This window comes from Bidens hawaiensis, unplaced genomic scaffold, assembly GCF_021521415.1.
Source record: "Bidens hawaiensis isolate Kalapana, Puna unplaced genomic scaffold, B.hawaiensis_p1.1 tig00024985_1, whole genome shotgun sequence".
Taxonomy (NCBI): Eukaryota; Viridiplantae; Streptophyta; class Magnoliopsida; order Asterales; family Asteraceae; genus Bidens; species Bidens hawaiensis.
The window spans coordinates 226,795-251,667 of NW_027493964.1; the positions used below are offsets into that span (position 1 = coordinate 226,795).

At 35.4% G+C, this 24,873-nt stretch overlaps 2 protein-coding genes across 2 annotated transcripts; both read right to left on the minus strand.

Annotated features, from left to right (window-relative positions):
• Window positions 1–1,219: 1,219 nt before the first annotated feature.
• LOC143570428 (serine/threonine-protein kinase ppk15-like) lies at window positions 1,220–6,509 on the minus strand. Its single transcript, XM_077056084.1, has 6 exons — window positions 5,735–6,509; window positions 3,975–4,254; window positions 3,779–3,886; window positions 3,415–3,693; window positions 3,025–3,168; window positions 1,220–1,774 (listed from the first exon to the last, which is right to left on the minus strand). The coding sequence occupies exons 1-6, from the start codon at window positions 6,487–6,489 to the stop codon at window positions 1,589–1,591; spliced, it is 1,752 nt and encodes a 583-aa protein (XP_076912199.1). The 5' UTR covers window positions 6,490–6,509; the 3' UTR covers window positions 1,220–1,588.
• A 10,284-nt stretch (window positions 6,510–16,793) lies between these two features.
• On the minus strand, window positions 16,794–19,509 carry LOC143570440 (uncharacterized). Its single transcript, XM_077056093.1, has 3 exons — window positions 19,240–19,509; window positions 17,370–18,410; window positions 16,794–17,201 (listed from the first exon to the last, which is right to left on the minus strand). Exons 1-3 carry the CDS (start codon window positions 19,507–19,509, stop codon window positions 16,794–16,796), a joined length of 1,719 nt encoding a protein of 572 aa, XP_076912208.1.
• Window positions 19,510–24,873: the final 5,364 nt, after the last annotated feature.

Genomic DNA, 24,873 nt, shown 5'->3' on the forward strand with positions numbered 1-24,873 from the left:
CATTCAGAGGTTATGAACCATTAAGATGCAGCCTTTTAATGATTGTTAAGAGGCTACTAAACAGCTCCTAGTCGGCTCATATAAAATTATAAATATTTGAACTGAGTTCAAATTTATAACTTGCTCAAATAAATTCGCGTCCATGATTTCGTTCTAGGATTTGTATAATTGTATGTTATTGTACTAAACTAGTTTTTTGACCCCATTACGGGGCATGTGCGGTCGATTTGAATGTAACGAATGAAATCTAATGAGCATGACATAATCGTCCCATTTCAAAATAGGTGTTTGCACAACCATTATAACTTACAACATACAAAAACAACCACAGCTATTGCCATTCTCATATATCAATTTAACTTTAGTCCTTACAAATACAATAATTACAAAAGCCCACATCCACGTGTTTTTTTCCCCTTCAACTTAACTTAAACTTTTCCTTTTTGGCGTTCTCCTTTGCATGAGGCTGCAATGTTCAGAATTAGGAAATGCCACAAATCAAATAACGAATTTAAAAAAATGACAAAAAGTGTTTTCAGTTAACCAAATTATTTCAAAAAATTATGTAACTTAAAATATACATGAATCCTAGCAAATTGTGAAAGAGAAGTTTACCTTATGTTTCCGGATTCCTACTTGGTTGATTTATGTCCCAACAAAAGAAAACAACAACCGAAAAGAAAAAAAGAAAAGAAAGAGAGGTTACTTTTGCCCTTAGGCTATTGGTTCTTTTGCTATTCCTACTCAAATGAGGCCAAACTGCCAAAGCCTCATATTTTACAATGTAGTTCTAGTAGCACTAGCATCTTTTAATCTCAAAATTGTTGATATTGATCCTTAGGAACTGATAAAACACAAAACCAAGTAGGTACAACTGACTTAAGTAGTTACAGCTTTTATTACTTGTAATCATTCAAAGAGTGATAATCAAGAAAGAGTTTCAAAGTAATCTTGTGTTGATTGCTCTTGGTGTTCATGTTATCCTGTTGAGTACTTACAACAATACAATACTTCACGTCGGGGATGGTGGTTTGCCCGAGATTTCAGGTTCAAACCAGCCAAATCTCGCTGCATCCTGAGACTTGACACCAGAATTATTTATTTATTTTTATTTAACATCCATTTCAACCAAAAAAAAAGTAAAAAAGGGTTGCATACTCTTGCCTCTGCCACACATGCATTATGAGGAAAAACATATAAAAATCATTGATAAAAATATGATTTCCCTGAGTTAAAAGAACTCATGCAATTGTGAAACTTGTATACATATATATGCATCAATACTTTGAAATGTGTATATATGGACCAAAAGGAATTTACATGATATGTAAACAAGCAAAACAAAATGGTGAGAATGCCATTTTCAATATGCAAAAAGAAACCCGAAAAGAAGACTAATAAACAGAAAAGAAGAACAAGAATGATCATCAACCACTCACGCTAATTCGAATCACGATTTGCAAGAACCAGCATTGGTGCAACTCGCAACCAGCCACATGAACCTATCAGTGACTACTCAAGTAAGGTATGAACCAAGACTCCATGAACCATCGAGCGACAAATGGGTCACTTGGGTTTGAACCAAGATTCAAATATGATGGCTGACTGATGAAGAGAGCCATGGGTGTTGCAAGGCTTCACTAGCCGTGGGCCGGTTTTGAGGATTAATCTCTAGCAAACTTTTCACAAAATCAAGAAATAATGCATCAGAAACTTGAAGGTGTTCTTCCAGTGATGTTTTTTGTGGGATTATGTATTCCATTTGATCAGTTTCCTGTAAACATTAGAGCCAAACAAATGAAATGAAACCAACCGGTCACATCAACCGAAACAGTTTACATGTTTTTTTTAAATTGTATTAATACACTAATTATTTGTGAAACTAAAAGTAATGGACAAAAATTGGTTTGGACAAGTACCTTCGTTTATACGCTATATATATAGAATCAAGATCATTCCAGAACTTCCAAATAGTTTAAGAACTCTTTAACAACCAATCATTTTAGTTATATATTTAATACTATTGAGGTTATTTGTGTCATTCATTATATGCAATGTTATTATTACTTATATGTAAATTGGTTATTACACATGCAAAATTGTAATCATATACATAATCACAAAATTACATATAATAAACTAGAAATTTGCCCGCGAGATGCGCGGCGGTAAAACCCGGCCATTGCATAGGAGAGTCAACACAAATCCGGTCGATATTGGCTACCTTCGTTACAGTATCGGAACTTAACTTAAAAAATAAATTCATCATATTAAAATATTCACAATAAAAAAAACCAAACAAGAAAATATCTGCACTCGTATAGCGTATTTATTATAAACTAAATTAGTATATTTATTCAATCGGGAAACCTAGGCATCTAAAATGAGTAACATATGAAAAAATAAAATATTTAAAACGATATTCATTTGGTTGGTAAAACCTAAGCGTTGTTCTCGGGCGTTGAGGAGGTAACTCGACGTGAATTCGGCCGGTTTCAGTTACGTTCGTTACACTACAAAAACTAAATTAAAAACAAAAAAAAATATAAAATTTGAGGTGGACCAATGGGATGGCGTGGTTCGATAAAACTCGGGCTTTGGAAAAACCCAAGCGTTGTCGCTCCTAGGCGTTGAGATGGTGAGTCTACGTGAATTTGGTCGGTTTACGTCTTGTTTGTTAAGATACCAGAACTAAAACAAAATTTCCTTCGGTTACGTTCGTTATTGTACCAAAACTGAAAAAAATGATGCTCGGTCGGTTTTGTTACGTTCATACAGTAGCTGAACTAAAAAGAGGAAAACAAAAGAAAAAAAAAACTTACGGACCAATACGGTGCCGCCAAGTGGCCCAATAGGGCACTTGCGGCAGCAAAGTTCTTATTTATACTATAGTAATAATAATAATGACAAAACTTGTCTCAAATGATATTAAATATATGAAATAAATAATAAAATGATTGGTTCTCAAACTATTTGGAACTTCGGAAGAGAGTCTCATTTTAGAAGATTATGTAGAAAACAAACCTCATTTATGTGATAGATATCAAAATCTTTGGTAAAATATTTATCAGTTTCTTGTCCATTCTCCAACATCTCAATATCAATTGGCCCGACCATTCCAATCACTCTTGCAAGCAAAATCACAACTTCATCATTTGGAAATAAAACCTGGTTTCACATAGAAGTAATCAAGTTAATTATTGACCTAACCTCCTGACTTTGAAAGTCAAAACTTTATTTAGCAAATAAAGTCAATTCTTATAGTATTTATCATACTTGTCATATCATTTGATCCAGTTGTTGATTTTTCCACACCAACTAAATAAATGGTACTAATTTATTTGAAATTAAAAGTGGATTGTTTGACTTTCAAAGTCTAAGCAGAAAATTTTAAAAGAGAATTGAAGAACATACATCACCCGTATGCAGCTCTGCTAAAATACAACCAAGAGACCAAAGGTCAATCTTTTGGTCATAGGGAAGCCCAATAATAACCTCGGGGGCCCGATAAGATCTAGATTGCACGTATAACGACAAATTGTCGTTTTGAAAACAGCTGCTTCCAAGATCAATGACCTTAATCTCACATCGGCTATAGCTTTTAATAAGAATATTTTCAGGTTTCAAGTCACAATGAATGATACCCAAATCATGTAAGTACTCCAATGCTTCCAAACATTGCCTTGTTATCACCTGATTTTGACATTCAAAAGTCAAACTTTCTGAAAATCATTACAATTAATTAATTATACATTAAAAAAGTACTAATTTTTCAAACCTGTATCCTGTTCAATGTAAAGTACGGCTCCCCACCACATTCTTTATTATATTTTTGATATTCGTACAAATTTGCACATAGTAATTCACACACAATTATAAGATGTTCCTGCAAAATTTCAAAAGTCAAAGACATAAAAAAGTCAATCAAACTGGAAGTGTGTTTCATACTAGCATCAAACTAGTATTGAATTTACCTGAAAATAGAAATAATCATAAAGGCGTAAAATGTGACGTTCGTCTGCCGGATCATACTTGTTTACAAATTTTAAAAGCTTGATTTCATCTAAACTCTGGTCAAAGAAATCTTTATCGTTCTTTATGATCTTTAAACAAACATCAATTCCCGTTTGGAGATCACGTGCCTGAACAACCTTACTAAATGCGGCTGAACCAAGATACTCGGTAACACAATATTGGGACCCGAGCATTCCGTTTATAACAATTGGGAGATCCTTATTCTCTTCAAAACCCGTCCTACATACGTTATAAATGCGAGTTATTTACTTATTTCCAAACTTGAAGTTAAAAGCGGGTCACTTCCACCCATTTATATGAAAATGAATCATTTCGGCTTGTTTTAGTTTATAACCCTTCAAGGGATAAAACATACACAAGAAGATAAAATGAGATTAAATCGGTTTTAATCTATAGGTTTAAAACCGATTGCCGCAAGGTTTGCTTGGATTCTTTTGGCGAACACGAAGTTCATTGTAAAGAGTTACCTGGGTTTAAGTACAGACATGATTTGGTGAGGGATGTTCTATGCGATGTTTTTAAACAGGCCGGAATTTTGGTAAAAAAGGAGGCCCCTGTAAACTTTCTTACGGATCCTCTTGAAGCTACTTTATGACCGGCCGATATTCTTGTTTTTGGGTGGGTAGTGGGGAAACACGCTTGTGTGGATCTCACAGGAGTGTCCCCTCTTGTTGGTCTTAGGGACAATGGTTTTGTAGCAGGCCAGGCAGCATTGAAGGCGGCATCGGGCAAGGTTGTTAAACACGAGAAAGTTTGTTTGGAGAATCAACACGTGTTTATCCCCTTTGCCTTTGGCACATTTGGTTTCTTAGCTCCGGATACCGTGGACCTTCTGAACAAAGTTCCGAAAGTCGAGCATAGTAATTTATCGGCCCATGAGAGCCAAAACTTTGTTTTTAGTAGAATTGGATTTGCTATCCAAAAGGTGGTTGCGGCGCAGCTTGTTGCCCGCTTACCTGCCACTTCATTGTAAATCTAAAGGTTTGAAATCATATTTATCACACGAGCTCCAGCTCGAAGTTAAACGAACCGTGCCGAGCTGGCTCAGGCCTGAAAAAGAGCTGAGTTAAGCCAGGTTGGGTGCAGGCTCCAGCTCGAAGTTAAACGAGCCAACTCGGCTCAGCTTGTTATCTTAACGAGCTGAAATGTTGAGCTAGAGCTCGGTTCGTTAAAAACTCAAGCCAGCTCATGGCAAACGAGCCATCTCGTTTATTTTAACAAAAAAACCTTTTTTGTTTACTTTACACATTTTCCACATGTTGATATATTATGAAAACAAAGAAATAACATTTTCTAGTATATCTAGTCTTCTTAAATTTGAGGCTTAACACTTTTATATTCTTGTTTTATTTCATTTTTTTTTCACTAATTAATGTCATATGGGCTTTAATTTACAAAATGCGTTACAAATAATGAATTTATACTTTTAGATTATATATATTAAAATTTAGCTTTCATTTAAACAAGCAAGCCAATGAACCCGCTAGGGAACAAGCACGACCCGAGCCAAGCCGACTTTGAATTGTGCTCAGGCTCGACTCGTTTACAAACTCGAATCGGCTCGGCTTGTTTACAAACAAGCCGATTTCAAGCCAGCAGCGAGCTTGTTTTTGTCAGCCCACACATAAAGCAACCTACTTTAACCCGTTACCTACTTTGCCCCCTCTACACGAAATGCATCCTTAAAATTGTTACTAACCGGTTTTTCCTGTGTATAATTCTTAAATCAAATACTTCATAATCATCCTCATTTGCATAGATCGAAAGTTCATTATTGGTCGCGTCATGATCATCTTCTTTGAATTTTGCAGCATCATTCTCATGAGATTCTTGGAGACTTCTTTCAAATATACCCTCAGATTGACTATCCAAGTCAAAGTCAACATCTTTCTCACCCATGTGACTTTTCGGTTCATGGGTATTTTCAGATCCCCCAACAAGATGATACACATCTGTTTTACGCCCGGTATCAATTTCTTGAAAATCTTTAAAGCTAACTCCTTTATCATTCACCTCTTGCTCAACACATTTCCCATCTAAATCATAATAATCAGTGACTTTAACGCCATCTTTAACAGAAGTCAAAGTCAAAGGCCATGGTTTATCCAAATCGTTAGTTTGACCAAAGGGGTCAACTATAGGATCAAGAAACAGCTGATGATTCTCATCTTGATTCTCTTTATCTGAACTCATCACAAACTTATCCTCGGTGGGACCACTGAACGGGTCTGAGTTGTCAAATACAGGTGGCATTGCATAGTCTTCATCTCGTTCCGTGTACCAATTTATGTCATTTTGTATATCAAAGTCATGGTAATCACGAGCAGTACCAAATTGTGACAATCTGTCTGATGAAGCATGAGAACTAATCCCTATTGTGGTTTTTATTCCATATGGATTTGTGAATTCTGCACAAATTTTAACCATCAAAAGGGCAAAACTGTCAACAACCATCTTATAGGGTATTTAAATGGTTATTCGCTTAAACAGATAATAAGTGTCATTGTAGGCGGTACTCTTCGTGTCATTTAAAAGGATAACATATAAGTGCATTATAATTAAGTCTTGGATTGTGGGTCACAACTCACAACTCTGATATTGTGAAAAGAATGAACTAAAATGATTAATAGCGAATAAAATAAGTTGATGAATTTATTCGCAATGAACTCAAATCAATACAAATGATAGTCCCAAATCCAAAGTAAAATAATTGAACATAGAATGAAAGTTGAACTTGTGAAACAAAACTTCTTTTATTGATCTTTTTGTTTACTCAAAGCAAACCAATAAACTAGTAAACTATTAGATACAATATATTAGTTACAACAACTAGAATAATGATTTAATTAGGTTTTCTTTGTAATTAATATGGTGTACTCGTATAAATAGTTAGATTACTAATACACAATACCTTATACAAACAATTAATCTTTATAGTTAGCCCGCAGAGGATACGAAGTAAGTGAAGAAACTATTGATCTTGATGTCACTTCAATCAAAATGAATATTAATTTATTATGTCAAAGTGAAGACAGAAAATGTGGTCCAAAAATCAAAATCAAATGACCTTTGTATGAAACTAATTTCACATAGAAGAAATAAACAATTTGTAATCAAAGATCAAGTTATTTAAAAAAAAACATATACACATTTTGAATTATTGATCCTTTAATTACTAATAATCTTCAGTGAAGTGAAGTGAAGTCAGTGATCTTGATGGCATTTGAATCAAAACGAATATTAAGTCAAAGCCAGTCAACACAGAAAATGTGGTCCAATTTCCAGTGTAAAATCACTGAATCAGATGAAATTAAAAATGAACAGTTTATAATCAAAGCTCCATAAGAAATAAATTGGTTAAAAAAACATATATATTTATATTGTTGGGAAAGAAAGGTGTGTTATTGATCTTTTGGTTTAATCAAAGCAAGCCCATAACCTAATAAACAATTAGATAAAATAAAAATATCAGTTATAACTAATTAACTAGAGTAATGCTTTACTTAGGTTTGCTTGTAATTATCATGTTGTACTAGTATAAATAGTTGGATCAATACAATAATACAAAACCAAGTAATATGGCATATGAATCAAATTCAAAATGAATATAAATCAAAGTCAAAGTCAAGAGAGGAAATGTGGTCCAAAATACTAACATCACTTAACTTTATTGATTTCGCATACAACAAATAAACAGTTTGTAATCAAAGAACACAACCTTTTTTATCTGTTAAAAGCATATGCTTATAATATACTGAAATTGAATTATTGATGGATCCTTTAATGGTTGTAAACCCTAAAATGAAAATAGTTGGGTACGTACCAGAAGAAGAGGAAGAGAAATGGGTGGTAGAAGAGTACACGCTAACAAACTCATCATCGGAATCACCAACTTCCGGTGTCGGTATTTTAATTTTAACAGGGAAGAGGAATCTCTGGTAATCGAAAGAAGCTAATTGGGAATTGAGGATGACGTCATCCATGAGGGCTGACTCGGAGAGTGAGAGGCCGTGTTTCCTGAAGAACTCCATAACTTGTTCCACGTCGGAAAGTGGTTCCATGAGGGGATTTGGCATCATTCGGAGGAATTACTGTCAATAATTATAGAGAAAGAGAGAGGATGGAATAATAATAATTAAGTGGAAGGTAAACGGGAGGATTCTTCCAACAACTTTGAAAACTAACTTTTGTCTCTCGTCCGTGTCTTTTCACAGGAACATGTTTTTTTTTAACACAGCATTTTTATTATTTTTTCTAATTTTCTACTCTTGAACCAATGTAACACCTACACTTTTATCACCATACCATAAGTGGTGTGAAATATGTCACTAATTAACTTACTAAAGTGTTCTAGTTTTTCTCCTAAATCTTCAAATCGAGCCTCATCAGTTATTTTTGTGTATCTAGGTTTGCAATATATAGAGTTACTAGCTTTTATCCCCTGTATTACCGGGTTCGTTTTATATTTTTCATTTCTAATATTTATATATTTTCTCATTTTAAAATTTATTTATTGTAAGGAAGTTAGTAATATACTTAGGATTTGATGATGAAAGGTTTTACGAATAAATGAGATGTTATAACTCATTTAAAAGATATCTGTGTTTGGTGAGACCCATGGCGCACTTATTTTTTTTTTACTATAAAATTGTTTCTCACTTATAAATAATATCTATTTTTAATAAAAAAACAGATATTAATGGATATCTCTATTTTATAGGATTTTCATATTAAATATTTAGTAAGATTAATTTTTTATTTAATTAGATGTTATAACCCGTTTAACGGCGATCTAAGTTTGATGAGACTCATACCCATGAATTCAGGTCAAATGCATAAGAAACCTTCATTTACAAATAAAACAATCTGGTGGCTTGAGAGAATATGGTGAGCAACCAGAGAGCTTTTAAATGTTTTGTTTATATATATATATATATAAGATTAAGATATTTAGAAAAAATTAAAAAAGTTAATTATATTTAAAATAAAAAAATAAAATTCACGTTGCCATTCAGCATCAACATCAAAAAAATAGATAAAAAGATTTCCTCATTGAAACAAAAACAAAACATGATTAAAATAAATGTAAAAACATATAATTTAATAAAATATGAACATAGAGTAACTTAATTGAAACGCTTTTTAAACTTGAGTTACTTAATTGGGGCACTTTTGAAACTTAGTTATTACTTTACAAAATTACCCCTTAGTTCAAGAGATGCGATAAAAACAAAGTTAGAATTTAATAATTCATCGTAACAATTTGACTAACTACAGGGTGTGTGTGATTTTCCGATACAAAACGGATTTCACCAAAGAATTGTAGAAAGCAACAAGGAGATGATGCGTCTATGCGTGTGACTTTTATGGGTTAGGGTATTTGTTTCCGATTATGTATGCATGTTTCTGGCTTGACGCATATCCGCATCTTGTAAATTTTAGTAGGCACAACTGCAAAGGTTGAATGGGAAAATTGTACCATGTGAATGCTATCACTGCACAATTTATATTGCACAATGCATTCTTTAATGTCATTTTTTAAAACTATAAAGCAATAGCATTTAAATACTAACACAGACTGTCTAATTCAATACTGTTGAAAAAAATTATAATGTCTGACGGGTAAGAGTGTAGACGTAACATTATCGTCTCATTAATATTTCCGCCTTTAAATCAGACAAAGTAGCAAAATGGTTTCATACCAACTTCCTTAATCATCATGATTCATTCTAAAACAAAGAGCATATGGCCTTTACAAGCTCTTCGTCGGGATCAATAATTACAAATACAAAAGGTGTTTATATAACACTCACATACATCCACTCTTGTCATTTTTTTATTGCTCTTCTAATATGACAAGTGTTTAAAAAGTTAGAGATCACTTAGAGTAGTGTGCTGAAGCTCCAGTATTGGCATTGTCAGAAAGGGTTCTTGCTAGCACGTAGTGAAAAAAACATATGAAAAGTGAACGGACGAACCCTCCACAATGATACCATGATGCATACTACGAAAATAGTCGATTGATGTCATTGACAACGATTATCCAATGCTTGATTCTTTAAAATTCACTTAGCTTATGGTGCGGTCGATTTGTAATTACATAAACAAAAGAATTTTGCTTGACCTGTTAACCATACATCCATTACATGGACTACATATTTTATTTGCATATCGGTGACCATTAATCTGTTTTTTGTTTTACAAAATCTATGAACTTTTAAACATATAATGATCCCGCTATATTTATACAATCCTTTTAATTGATTAACATAAAATCATATAATTGTACTTTGTAAATTATATTTACATGACTAATAATAAAATAGGGCTGTTAACACACTAACTGTTTTCGAGATCTTTGAAATTATTTGCTAAAAATTTGAATTAACTAGAACTTAAACGAACCCAAACCTAAAATAAAGCTCCTTAAATTTACGAGCTCCAACCCAAGTTTCATAAACGAACTTTAGTAGTCTCATGAGCCTAAACCACACTTAAGATATAATAAACTAATTGTCTCTCTCTTCACACACACTAGTTTGAGACATGTGAACTACACATGTACTTCATGAAAATACAATAATTAATAAATAATTTGTATACAACAAACAATAAACCGATCAAACATTGTTAATACACAACTTTTGTACAATAATTTTTACAACAAGTTTAAAATAAACAATACACTTTTGTTTTCTGAAGTATAAGTGATTAAATAGCAATAATAATAAACTTTGAGCTAAGCCAAATGCAAACTTCAAAATTACTTAAGATATGAGCTTGAAATGATTCAAGTTCAAAGTCTTTTAATTAAATGAGTCAAACTCAAGTTTAATGAGTACGACTCAAGTTTACATGCCGAACGCTTAACTTGAATTATGTTGTAGGACAAGTCTAATTTAATAATCAAATGTAGTTGATTATGAATAGAAGATTTAATAGAGATTAATGTCGAGGAACGTAAAAGCTGATTTAATTTATCTTTTTCCTTTACATTTTTTTAAGGACAAAATTTTTTCACCTAAAATTCTGTTAATATTGCGCGCTTGTATTACTGTTAAAGGGGAAGGGACACTTACGGGCAGCATTACTCATACACCGGTCAATCTCGCACTGTCATCTCATTTCTACCATCATATACCACAAACCACAAAATCACCGGCGACACAAACATCGTACACTACTAGAAGGGACACGCCGTACACTACTGGACCACAAGGTTATGGATTAAGTTTACATTTACTAAAAAGATTATAGGGTAATTTATGTTTAATGGTGTGACCTAGCTTTCAAGGGAGGGTGAATAATAATGACAATGGTAAGACCCACTGCCGGTCATTATGGTATCCAACGTTTTCATTTGGCATCCTGTCCCTTTCACCCCCCTATACTTTCTCTTTTCTTTTTTCTTGTGTGCCCATTTTTATTATAATTTTATATCTTTTACTTTTTCCCACTTTTTGTAAGCTTTTCTTGATTGATTTTTTATTAAAATATAATTAAGAGAAGATACAAAGATACTTATATTGGCAATGAATTTTTAAACATATATTAATTGGTGAAGAAATTTTAAACATACATTTATGGGTGATACGGATGTCAAAATAAACTAAGCCTGACGAGTATATCTGAAACGTGAAGTATTCGAGATAGGTATACCCGAAGTCCTAAGGGTATTGGACCAGGTATGAGATTAGTTCTAAAACTTTTTTACAGTTACGGACCGGGTATGAGATTTGGTGATACCCAACCCGATTACCCTAAAATACATACCCGTTTACCCGAACGATACCCGAATTATAAACCAAAAACTTTTAATTATTAAATTCATTTTTTCTTAACATTGGTAATAACACTTTATTTTTGTAGGTTTACTACACGAAAAAAAAAATTATCTTGTATTTAAGATATAGACATGCATTTAAAAAACATTATTTATGTTTTATATGTTCTCAAATTTATATATAAAACTATATAACAATTATAATATTATTATTTATTTATGATAATGTTTATATGTATGTAACGTCATATTTTGATTTATGATAGTTCATATATGTGTGTGTAATACTTATAATGGTAAAAAAAATATACATGGAAAATCTTAACAGATTTTTTTAGGGACATGTTATTCTTACACCCTTTGTTTATCCACACACCCTACATACGATCGTATAGGGGTTATACTATCATATGGAACCCACTTGAAAGTGGGTGTGTATTAGTCAAAGGGTGTGTGGATAACCAGAGCCTTTTTTTAACAATCTAACGGGTATACCTGATACGAATAGTGAGCCTGGTATGTGACTGAATTTTATAACCGTGTACGGGTATGAGATTAGCAATACCCAGCCCATTGTCATCCCTAATTGGTGAAGAATAGTTAGGGCCAGCGATGGCCCCGACCCCCTTTGTTTTTTTAAGCAGTAGTGTAAATATACCTATTTTCATCTGAAAATTTGAGTCCGATCTCCTACGTTTATGAAACTTTTATACACATTTTCGTCCAACACCTTCGACGTTTCGTCTAAGCATCGTCACTACTATATAAGGTTGCACGGTACGGACTTGGAAGAGAGACCGGTTCGAGCCAGACAGCCAGGAACAGCGTCCCGAGCTAGAAATTTGTTCCAGCTCAATGACTCCTCCCCGAGACTCCAAATTTTTTTACGCATTATGTCGTTGTCACTTGTAAATTGGGAATCAGTTGTAGTACTTTATAACTCATTCAATTTCGATTCTGGATTTAATATTGTTTTTATGTTTTAAGATTACGTGTGCATGCAGTATTTTTTTTTATTAAATTTAGAATTAACAATTAAGTTACATTAAAATTTAAAATTAGAAAACTTCAAATCTAGATATTTATTTATATAGTTGTTTATATTTTTATATTAGTTATTATTGTTTTGTTTTGTCCGTTGAAAAAATATTTAGTAATGGAAACGATGGAAAAAGAAACATAGAATTCCCGGATTGTTTGTATGTGCTTTGTGATTCATAATCGGGACGTCCGATCGTATTTTCTCCAGTTGTGCGGCTCTTCCACGGTGTGGGATTCTTTGAGCTCATGGTGAAATGTAAGACCCAAATCCTGGGAGGCCTTACCGTTGGCATCATCATAAGCAAATAGTTCAACTAGAATTAAAGCAAAAACCATAGCAGCGGAAACTAGTCTTACAATGCGGAAATTAAAGCATAATCCGATAAACCAAATAAGTTCAAGTATGAAAAATAAATAGGATAAACGAAATGCCAGTGTTTAAACAAACGGATAACTTCTGGTGCAGCCAAGAGGATCCAAATCTTCTGACGAGTACCTAAAATCAGTCTGATATACATATATAGAAAACGTCAGCGTTGCTGAGTGAGTTCTAGTTTTTAAATTCATCAATAACGTTTAAGCAATAAATGACATAGCTTAAATAAAAGTACGCAACATAACATATAAAGTAGTCGGTATAACGGGTCGTAAGGGATCCATAGCTGCCCCGAACAAGCCAAACACAAAGTCGTGACCTTGATCGAGGACTTCTTAATTGCCCCGTGAGAGGACTTCTTAGTTTGCCCTGTGAGAGGACTTCTTTAGTTGACCCAACCCATGTTCGATATTTATCATATGAACAACAACTTAAGTGCGTACAAATCAAGTAAAATTCTTTAGAACATATAATTGTTTCCAAAATCAATTTCATACACGTTCATCTTCATCATAAATCATGTATACTAAACATGTACATAAAAACGTTTTAATATATATATCAGCCCTAAATCATTAGAAGCATTTAAAAAGAAAAGGGCGTCTAAAACTCATCTTGACGTGTCGTGCAAATTAATAAGAGCTAAAGCGACGAGAGAAACACGACTCTAAACGCGGTTCCAAGAGCCTACAACATAAATGTACGTATATACCCATTAATATGGCCCTTCTGTTTAGCTCCCATGCAACCATGCATGAGTTTATAATAAACTTCATAGTAGGACCAGATTGGCTAGTGATTATATTTGCAAGACATACTTTTAATGCATGTATCACAACCCTTGTGTCAAGCCATAATGCTCAATCCCAAGACCCAATTCGGTTACTGTTAAAATTGGGTCATATATATATATATATATATATATATTTATATATATTTATATATATATATATTGTAACCAATGAGAGTAAAGACTGAGCAAACTTAACAGACGAATAATATTTATGGCACCTTAATAGGCATGGTAGTCGCCGGAAATAATCACCACCATGGCGGTGGTCTGCCATGCAACCACCACAAGCCCTAGTGAACCGGGTCTTGGCACACGGTAAGGATTGAGTACAAGCCGAAACCGAATCAACTAGCCAAACTTAACGCTTCACAAAAGAAATCAATTTGCATACCTGGTTAACTAAGAGAGTAATCCATGTCAAGATCTTCGAGAATCGCCGACAAGAATGGAACGAAACTCCTACAAGAACGCGAGATTAGGAACACTAGTTACTGCGAACATTCAAGAACGGTGAAATAGATTCACGCTATAGGTTGTGGTTTAAGAGCTTACCCGACAAAGCGAGAAGATTGATCGCCAATACGAGTTTTGGGAGTCGCCAATAACGGTAACGCACCGCCCTGGCAGAGAGTTCATGTGCAAACATTAGTTCGGTTACTAGCTTTAACTCAAGAATAACACATAAAATAATTGCTTGACCTCACCTGATCTTTACCGGAGGCAAAGGAGGTCGGAGTTAGATCTGTTACGCCACCGGTTTTGCGAGAAAGATGACCATCAGAATATGATCGTAGTAGGATAAATAGGTGTGGTTGGTTATGATTGTTTCACCTAGGCCCTCCAACATTCATTACCTTGATAGCTTATTCCCAAGGTAAAAGAAATAATAAATCATAAACACCCATGGAGTTTTCTTGAATGCTAAATGGTCCTTATAAGTTAGAGTAATAACGACTCCGCTTGATTCTTCCTATATACATACTATACAACGATATCATGTGAAGCAGGGTGTTACAAGTCAACCCCTCTTACAATAGGTTTCGTTCTCGAAACCTGCCGCAGAGAGAATAACTGAGGGTAGTTTTTCTTCATTTCATTTTCTGATTCCCATGTTGCCTCGGACCCCTTTCGGTGTTTCCATTGAACTTTCACTTGCTTAATTGTCTTGTTTCGTAATTGCCTGTCTTTCCAGTCAAGTATAGCAACAGGTCCCTCAACGTAGTTCAATTTCTCGTTAATCTGAATGTCATTAAGTGGCACGTAAGCCTCTTCGTCCGCTAAACATTTCCTTAGATGAGACACGTGAAAGGTAAGGTGAATATCATTAAGTTCGTTAGTCAAATCCAACCTGTAAGCAACTTCGCCAACACAAGCCACTATTTTGAATGGCCCAATAAACCTGGACTAAGTTTACCCCGCTTGCGGAATCTAATAATGCCCTTCCAAGGAGAAACTTTAAGTAGAACCTGATCGCCAGCTTCGAATTCTATCGGCCTACGCCTTTTATCCGCATATGATTTTTGTCTGTCTTGTGCTGTCTTCATAAAAGTCTTGATCTTATCGAGTTTCTCAGTTGTTTCCTCAACCACTTTTAAACTTCCCAACTGTCTTTGCCCAATCGAACCCCAACAAACATGAGTCCTGCATCTCCGACCATATAACATCTCATAAGGTGGCATCCCGATACTAGCATGATAACTGTTATTGTACTAGAATTCTGCCAACGGTAGGTGATTGTCCCAGCTACCACCAAAATCAATTATGCACGCCCTTAACATATCTTCAAGAGTTTGAATGGTTCTTTCTGATTGACCATCCGTTTGAGGATGATAAGCCGTGCTGATATGCAATCTAGTTCCCATCTCCTCATGAAACTTTTTCCAGAACCTTGAAGTAAACCGTGTGTCTCGGTCAGACACGATAGATACAGGCATACCATGTTTTGCAACAATCTCTTTAATAAACAACTCTGCCAATTTCTCAGAAGTATGAGTTTCGCGTATCGGTAGGAAATGAGCACTCTTAGTCAACCTATCCACAACCACCCAAATGGTGTCATAACCCTTAGCTGTACGTGGTAGCTTAGTTATGAAGTCCATAGTAAGGTGTTCCCATTTCCATTCTGGTATTTCTAACGACTGGATCTTTCCATGATTTCGATGTTCGGCTTTCACCTGAAGACATGTCAAACATTTACTCACATAATCGGTTATTTCCCGTTTCATGCCTGGCCACCATAGTTCTTCTTCAGGTCTTGGTACATTTTGGTAGCACCAGGGTGAATCGAGTAACGCGTCTTATGAGCTTCATCCATAATCTTTCCTCTGAACTCCCCGTGACGAAGTATCCATACACGCCCGAACCTGAGTCTCTCCCCATCACTGTTAACTACCAAAGACCCTTCCTGACCGACCATACGCTCCTTGTTAATTCTCCCGGTCCTTAGAGCATCAGTGTGTGCCTCAAAGATCTGTTTCATAATATCCGGCTTCACGATAAGCTGGCACCACTTCACCCGAATAGGCTTCCGACTTAATGCATCAGCTACGACATTAGCCTTACCCGGGTAATACGTTATCTCACAATCATAGTCTTTGATTAATTCCAACCACCGTCTCTGTCTCATATTTAACTCCTTTTATTCGAAAAAGTACCTCAAACTCTTGTGATCTGTATGAATTGTGAATCTAACACCGTACAAATAATGTCTCCAAATCTTTAATGCAAAGACTACAGCTGCTAGCTCCAAGTCATGGGTAGGGTAATTACCTTCGTGAGGTTTTAGCTGTCGTGAGGCATAGGCTTATCACCTTTCCACGTTGCATGAGTACACAACCCAACCCTAGAGAGGAAGCATCTGAATAGACAACCAAGTCCTCGGTACCATCTGGCAATGCCAATACTGGAGCTTGCGTTAACCTCTGTTTCAATTCATGAAAAGCCTTTTCTTGGTCAGATCCCCATTCAAACTTAGCGCCTTTCTTTGTCAATTTTGTCAATGATGAGGCTATCTTAGAGAAATTCTGAATAAACCTTCGATAATAACCCGCTAAACCCAAGAAGCTGCGAATTTCAGACGCTGATGTAGGAGGGTTCCATTTCATAACATCTTCCAGTTTAGCGGGATCAACCATAATACCACTCGGGTTAATCATATGACCCAAGAATTGTACCTCCCGCAACCAAAACGCTCACTTAGAAAATTTTGCATATAACTTTTCCCTCCTTAAAGTCTCAAGAACTTCTTTAAGGTGACAAGCATGGTCACTTTCATTTTTGGAATAAATAAGGATGTCATCGATAAAAACAATGACTGAACAATCAAGCATATGGCGGCATACCCGATTCATCAGGTCCATAAACGTTGTGGGGGCGTTTGTTAAGCCGAACGACATCACAAGAAACTCATAATGTCCATAACGTGTGCGGAAAGTAGTCTTCGGTATATCTTGTTCCCTTACTTTCAACTGGTGATAACCCGACCTAAGATCGATTCTTGAAAACCAACTAGCTCCCTGCAGCTGATCAAATAAGTCATCAATCCTGGGTAACGGGTACTTGTTTTTCACGGTCAGCTTATTCAGTTCACGATAATCGATGCACATGCGCATGCTGCCGTCTTTCTTCTTTACAAAGAGTACTGGAGCACCCCAGGGCGAAATACTCAGCCGAATGAACCCTTTATCAAGAAGATCTTGTAATTGGGTCCAAAGTTCTTTCATTTCAGAGGGAGCCAAGCGATAGGGAGCCTTAGCAACAGGTTTAGCTCCTGGAATAAGGTCGATTTGAAATTCAATTTGTCGATCTTGTGGTACATCATATAAATCATCTGGAAACACATCGGGAAATTCTCGTACCACAGGAACATCTTCGAGTTTAGTACAATCAGCTTTTGAATCAATAACATATGCTAGATAGGCCGTGCACCCTCGTTGCATTAGCCTTCCATCCTTGATCATAGAAATAACCCGTGGCATTAAGCAGCTTCGATCACCACGAATCGTGACTGGGCTGCCATCAGGGGCTTTAAGTTGAATTAATTTCTCCCCACATACAATGTTTGCATCATAATTGGATAACCAATCCATTCCAAGAACGACATCAAAGCCACCCAGGGTCATAAGGAATAGTCTAGCAGGAAAGTGAAAGCCCGAAAGTTCTATAAGACAATTTCTAATTGCTTCATTAATTTTCACAGACTTACGACTAGCAACCTCTACTTCAAAAACATCATCTATCAACTCAGGGATTTTATTTAGTAAAGGGAATAATGCGATAGATATAAAACTCTTACTATTACCAGAATCGAACAAAATAGTAGCAGGAATACCATTAACAGAAAATGTACCTGACACAACATCGGGTTTTTCCTTCGCTTCTTTCTGAGAGAGATTGTATGCCCTTTCTTTAGATTTTGGTTTGTCATTCGCTTTCACACTAAAAGTTTTCTCTTGACCTTAACCGCTTGGCTTATTCTTAAGGCAGGCAGTGAGCAAATGTCCAGTTTCACCACAACTAACACATTTAGCATCAGGACATTTATACGAAAGGTGCCCCGTCTTTCCACATCTAAAACATAGGTTCGAACCAAGAAGAAATTGCCCATAATGAATCTTACCGCACTTCCTACATTCTTTCTTTTCGCTGGAACCCACCATTTTTGTTTCACCTTCCTTTATTTTAACTCTCTTTTCTCCCGGCTTGTAGTTGTTGTTACCAAATCGTTTACCATTGTTGTTGTGATTGTTCCATTTCTTCTTTGTCTCAGATGGTTGGACATCATCCCTCTCATCATATAGAATACCACTGAGATCTACGACCTCTCGAAAAGTAGCCGGTTTAACTGGTATCACCAGCCTACAGATGTCGATCGGCAAACCCTAGACGTACCGTTTAATCTTCTTTGCTGCAGGAGTAACCCACTCAGGTACCAAACGTGACATCTCATTAAATTTATTAGTATACTCTCGATGTGTCATATTCCCAGCCTCAAGCTTTAGAAAATCCCTCTCAATCTTGTTCAGTTCATTAGTCGGACAAAGGTGCTCGCTCCATCACCAACAACTTAAGCTCGTCCCACTTCATTATTTGGATAGCCCGTTCTCCCATGACTATAGTAATACTTTCCCACCAACATAAGGCCTCAGAAACGAATGAATGGGCTGCAAACTTTACCTTCTGATCGTCCCTACATTCACTAATTTTTATTACCGCATCCATTTCTCTGATCCAACGATGAGCGGCTATAGCATCTTTGGTACCATCGAACTCTTGAGGATTACACTTTTTAAACGAACCATAATTGCATCCCTTAGATATTTCTTTATCCGAACCCCCTTCGTCTTCATCACTACTAAACACAGTTACTGGTTCCTTGCCCTTTTTTCCCGAATCCTTTCTACCGGTTGTCTTCTTATCCTTCTTTTCAGTCTCAATCTCTTTAGTCATAGCCTTAATAGCTTCAGCCATGATCTCAGGCATGGTACCACGAATCACCTGGTACACTTCATCGGCAATAGCCTCTCGAATTGTTGGTTCCAAGACAACTCTATCATCAGTGGGGTGAGAGTTAGCCTCAGTCTCCGAGTGGTGAGAGTTTTCATGCTCGGGTTCAGTGGTTTTGGCTTACAATGCGGAAATTAAAGCATAATCCGATAAACCAAATAAGTTCAAGTATGAAAAATAAATAGGATAAACGAAATGCCAGTGTTTAAACAAACGGATAACTTCTGGTGCAGCCAAGAGGATCCAAATCTTCTGACGAGTACCTAAAATCAGTCTGATATACATATATAGAAAACGTCAGCGTTGCTGAGTGAGTTCTAGTTTTTAAATTCATCAATAACGTTTAAGCAATAAATGACATAGCTTAAATAAAAGTACGCAACATAACATATAAAGTAGTCGGTATAACGGGTCGTAAGGGATCCATAGCTGCCCCGAACAAGCCAAACACAAAGTCGTGACCTTGATCGAGGACTTCTTAATTGCCCCGTGAGAGGACTTCTTAGTTTGCCCTGTGAGAGGACTTCTTTAGTTGACCCAACCCATGTTCGATATTTATCATATGAACAACAACTTAAGTGCGTACAAATCAAGTAAAATTCTTTAGAACATATAATTGTTTCCAAAATCAATTTCATACACGTTCATCTTCATCATAAATCATGTATACTAAACATGTACATAAAAACGTTTTAATATATATATCAGCCCTAAATCATTAGAAGCATTTAAAAAGAAAAGGGCGTCTAAAACTCATCTTGACGTGTCGTGCAAATTAATAAGAGCTAAAGCGACGAGAGAAACACGACTCTAAACGCGGTTCCAAGAGCCTACAACATAAATGTACGTATATACCCATTAATATGGCCCTTCTGTTTAGCTCCCATGCAACCATGCATGAGTTTATAATAAACTTCATAGTAGGACCAGATTGGCTAGTGATTATATTTGCAAGACATACTTTTAATGCATGTATCACAACCCTTGTGTCAAGCCATAATGCTCAATCCCAAGACCCAATTCGGTTACTGTTAAAATTGGGTCATATATATATATATATATATATATATTTATATATATTTATATATATATATATTGTAACCAATGAGAGTAAAGACTGAGCAAACTTAACAGACGAATAATATTTATGGCACCTTAATAGGCATGGTAGTCGCCGGAAATAATCACCACCATGGCGGTGGTCTGCCATGCAACCACCACAAGCCCTAGTGAACCGGGTCTTGGCACACGGTAAGGATTGAGTACAAGCCGAAACCGAATCAACTAGCCAAACTTAACGCTTCACAAAAGAAATCAATTTGCATACCTGGTTAACTAAGAGAGTAATCCATGTCAAGATCTTCGAGAATCGCCGACAAGAATGGAACGAAACTCCTACAAGAACGCGAGATTAGGAACACTAGTTACTGCGAACATTCAAGAACGGTGAAATAGATTCACGCTATAGGTTGTGGTTTAAGAGCTTACCCGACAAAGCGAGAAGATTGATCGCCAATACGAGTTTTGGGAGTCGCCAATAACGGTAACGCACCGCCCTGGCAGAGAGTTCATGTGCAAACATTAGTTCGGTTACTAGCTTTAACTCAAGAATAACACATAAAATAATTGCTTGACCTCACCTGATCTTTACCGGAGGCAAAGGAGGTCGGAGTTAGATCTGTTACGCCACCGGTTTTGCGAGAAAGATGACCATCAGAATATGATCGTAGTAGGATAAATAGGTGTGGTTGGTTATGATTGTTTCACCTAGGCCCTCCAACATTCATTACCTTGATAGCTTATTCCCAAGGTAAAAGAAATAATAAATCATAAACACCCATGGAGTTTTCTTGAATGCTAAATGGTCCTTATAAGTTAGAGTAATAACGACTCCGCTTGATTCTTCCTATATACATACTATACAACGATATCATGTGAAGCAGGGTGTTACATGAAAGGCTCCTCCGCTTTATTCTTTCTCGATTAGAGACTTGTTAGAGTTATATTAGAATGTGGGGTTAAGGGTTCGAGAGAACTCGAGAAGGAAGTGTTTCACAAGATCGTGATGATTGCTTGTTAGAGAATTTGGAAAGCTGGAAATGAGAAGATATTCGAAGGCTAACTAGTAAAGATAAAAGATGTTATTATTGATATCAAGTCTTAGGGTTTTATTTGGTTCAAAAATAGATCGAAGTGTAAGTCGTTAGAATGATCCAATTGGTGTAAGAGCACCCACAATAAGGCCACCCATAGTGGAAAAAGTCAAAACGCCATCACCTTCCTTTTCCATTGGCTGTTTCTTCTTCTTGGCCTTATCAAAAGATGAGATTAATAAAATCCAATTTTTCTATTTATAGTGTAAGATAAATACAGGGTAAAACAAATTGAATTTCACAAACAAGTACAAAGGCGTCAATGTGCCAAAATAAAAGAAAACATATGCTAATTTATACTAATGACATGATTTATGACTTATGAAAGAAAAGAAAATACAAATAACACATTTCGTACAACAGTAATCTAGTTTGTCTCATATTTGTTTGAACGTTGGAAACTTCATAAACAAAAAACTAGCAACAAGCTACGTATAAAGAAACAAGAATACAAAATCACTTCCAATAATCCTTGACTAGAAAGTGAAATTACACCAAGAACTCTAATTTAATTTAAGATATTCATATTTTCTAGGGCTGTCACTTTTACTCGAAACCCGAAACCCGACCCGAAAAAACCCGCACCCGAACCCGAACTAACCCGACCCAAATAACCCGAACCCGAGAAAAGACTAACCCGAACCCGAACCGAAGTAATTTGGGTTGGTTCTCGGGTTTGATTTATAAGTTTCGGGTCAACCAGAAAAACCCGAATAATAATTAAATATATTTTTAGGTATAATAAGCTAAGTCTTGGCCACTAAAGTTATCATAATCTAGCTCTAATTGACTGTTGTCATTCTAATTTATTTATTATTAATTTATGTTTTTCGTTTATTACTAATAGCAACCGAAATCGAACAACCAAATCACGCCCGGTTGAATATGATTAAGACGCGAGTTAGTTTTACTCTTCTATTGAATTGTTTTACCAAATTATGTTGATTTGTTATTTGATTATTTGTGTTATAAGCAAAAAAGTATATGTTGTTTTAATTTTAGCATTGTAGTTTTTAAATTTTTTTTGTTTTTGTGTTTTTTTTCTTTTGTTTGTTTGTTTTCTAGGATACTCGAAACCCGATTAACCCAACCCGAAAAAACCCGAACCCGAATTACCCGAATCCGAAAAACCCGTGAGAGATTTGGGTTGGGTTTCGAGTCAAGATTTAAAACTTTGAAACCCGAAGAACCCGACCCAAAAAACCCAAAACCCGAAAAATAAACCCGAAGAACACCCCTAATATTTTCTCTATGTTTTTATCAAAAATAATGCTGTTAAGTTCATTTCTTATGGTCTTGAAGGTATTTTTGTTTTCCATATACACCGAAGAGTAGTAAAATATCGCACGCATCACCATCTTTTATGTTGTTGCGCCCGGAACTGCGTTTGTTGCCTTAGCGAGATCCCTAACTGAGTTACAAGACACAATTGAAATTTTACACCATGGAAATCACATTGTCTCACACATGGGATAAGACCCTCCATGACACAAATAAATGACCAGCAGTTTTTGTCCCGTCCCCTCTTAATGTACACACCGAATTAACATTTATTCCCTTCTTTCCAATGTCATGTCTGTCGAAATTTTAACTATAGACACTCTCCGCCCACGAAACTTTACCTTTAGGGGTACTTGGTTATTCCATTCATTTCGTGTAAACATTTTACCTTCTATAAACAATCTAAAGGCATGAACAGAGAATAAGCTGATCCGCCCCTAACCATGACCATAGGTCATTCCTTGGCTTCGATCGTCTAGCTTATAAACTACATCAGTGGGATAATTCATCCACCACCAGCGTTACACTGCCACTACCATTTCAATACCAAAGCAAAGTTTGTCTCTCGAACTCTTACAATTTCAAGTCCGCGAGGTCTTTTGAAGCCAATTTTAAGAAAGTTTTTAATTTTTTTTACTTGAATGAACACATGTGAACTTGCGGGAGATCCTACTAGTCGAGGAGTGAGAGTGTGACCCATGAGTCCGTGACTTGTTGAGTCATGGTCTTAATTGTTCACTTTGACCCCATAATTTTTTTTAGTTCTGTTTAATTTATAAGTCAATTCATTTGACACTAGCACATCATATTTTAACAATACAATTATAGTAACTTCAAATTTAAGCAAATTTTTTGTCAACCATCCATAAGTTTTGATTTTCTGTTATTTATAATAAGAAATATAACCTGATATACTTTATATATAAAGTATATTTTATAAAACACAAATTGATTAATAATTGTATTGTTAACGAAACCAAACCCCGTTAGTGAAAAACTCGTTAGTTGGGATTATTATGTTGCATTTTTAAAGTTTGGCTGAGCGTCGGCCAACGTGACAAAGTTTGTGTCATTAAAATCTAATATCCCTCACATTGTTAATAAAACGAATGATAGTACATAAAAAGGTTATGTATACTAATTGAATAGCTTTTTAATCGGTTTGTTTTAGCAAAATCTAGAGTAAATTGCAGAGAATGACGGATGGTTTATATTATATGTCGAAATTGAGTTACGATTATTTCTTTTGTGAAACATATGATCATAATTGTTTACTCAACCAAAACATACGTGATCAGCTTTGTTAATCTAAGTTAATAATTTTGTTAAGTTATTGAAAAGGACAAGATATATTAATATTAGAGGCTTTCATAACCACCTCGAGAGATTGGTGATGGCGGTTTAGAATTCTCTATAGACTATAGTATATTCAAAATCAATCATTGTTGTAAAAATATAGCGTTCTCTTATTAAAAAAATGTTTAATTACCCCTGTACATAGTAGTTAAGAACTTTGATAAACAGCAGACTCATGGTATATAAATATTAAAAATGTTGGATGACCAAATACACCATATATAAAAATAACATTAAAAAATTCAACCCCTTATTTATAAAGCTAAATGCCAAAATGGTCCCTTAACCACTAGAAGAGAGTTGGTATAAATTATATTGAGTGTAGGGTTAAAACAGGCAGACTCTTGCTTTTTTGGTGTATAATAACTCTAAGTTGATGAAATTAGGATCTAATCATTCATCAGATAGGATAAGGTATGGTGGGGTATGATATGGTAGTGTAGGGTGCTTATGTCTTTAAGGGGACATTTATAGGACATTTAGCCCTTATGAGGTGTTTTTTGTGTCAAGTGAAAGGTATTGGGGTACAAAATAAAGTTAAAAATAAGAC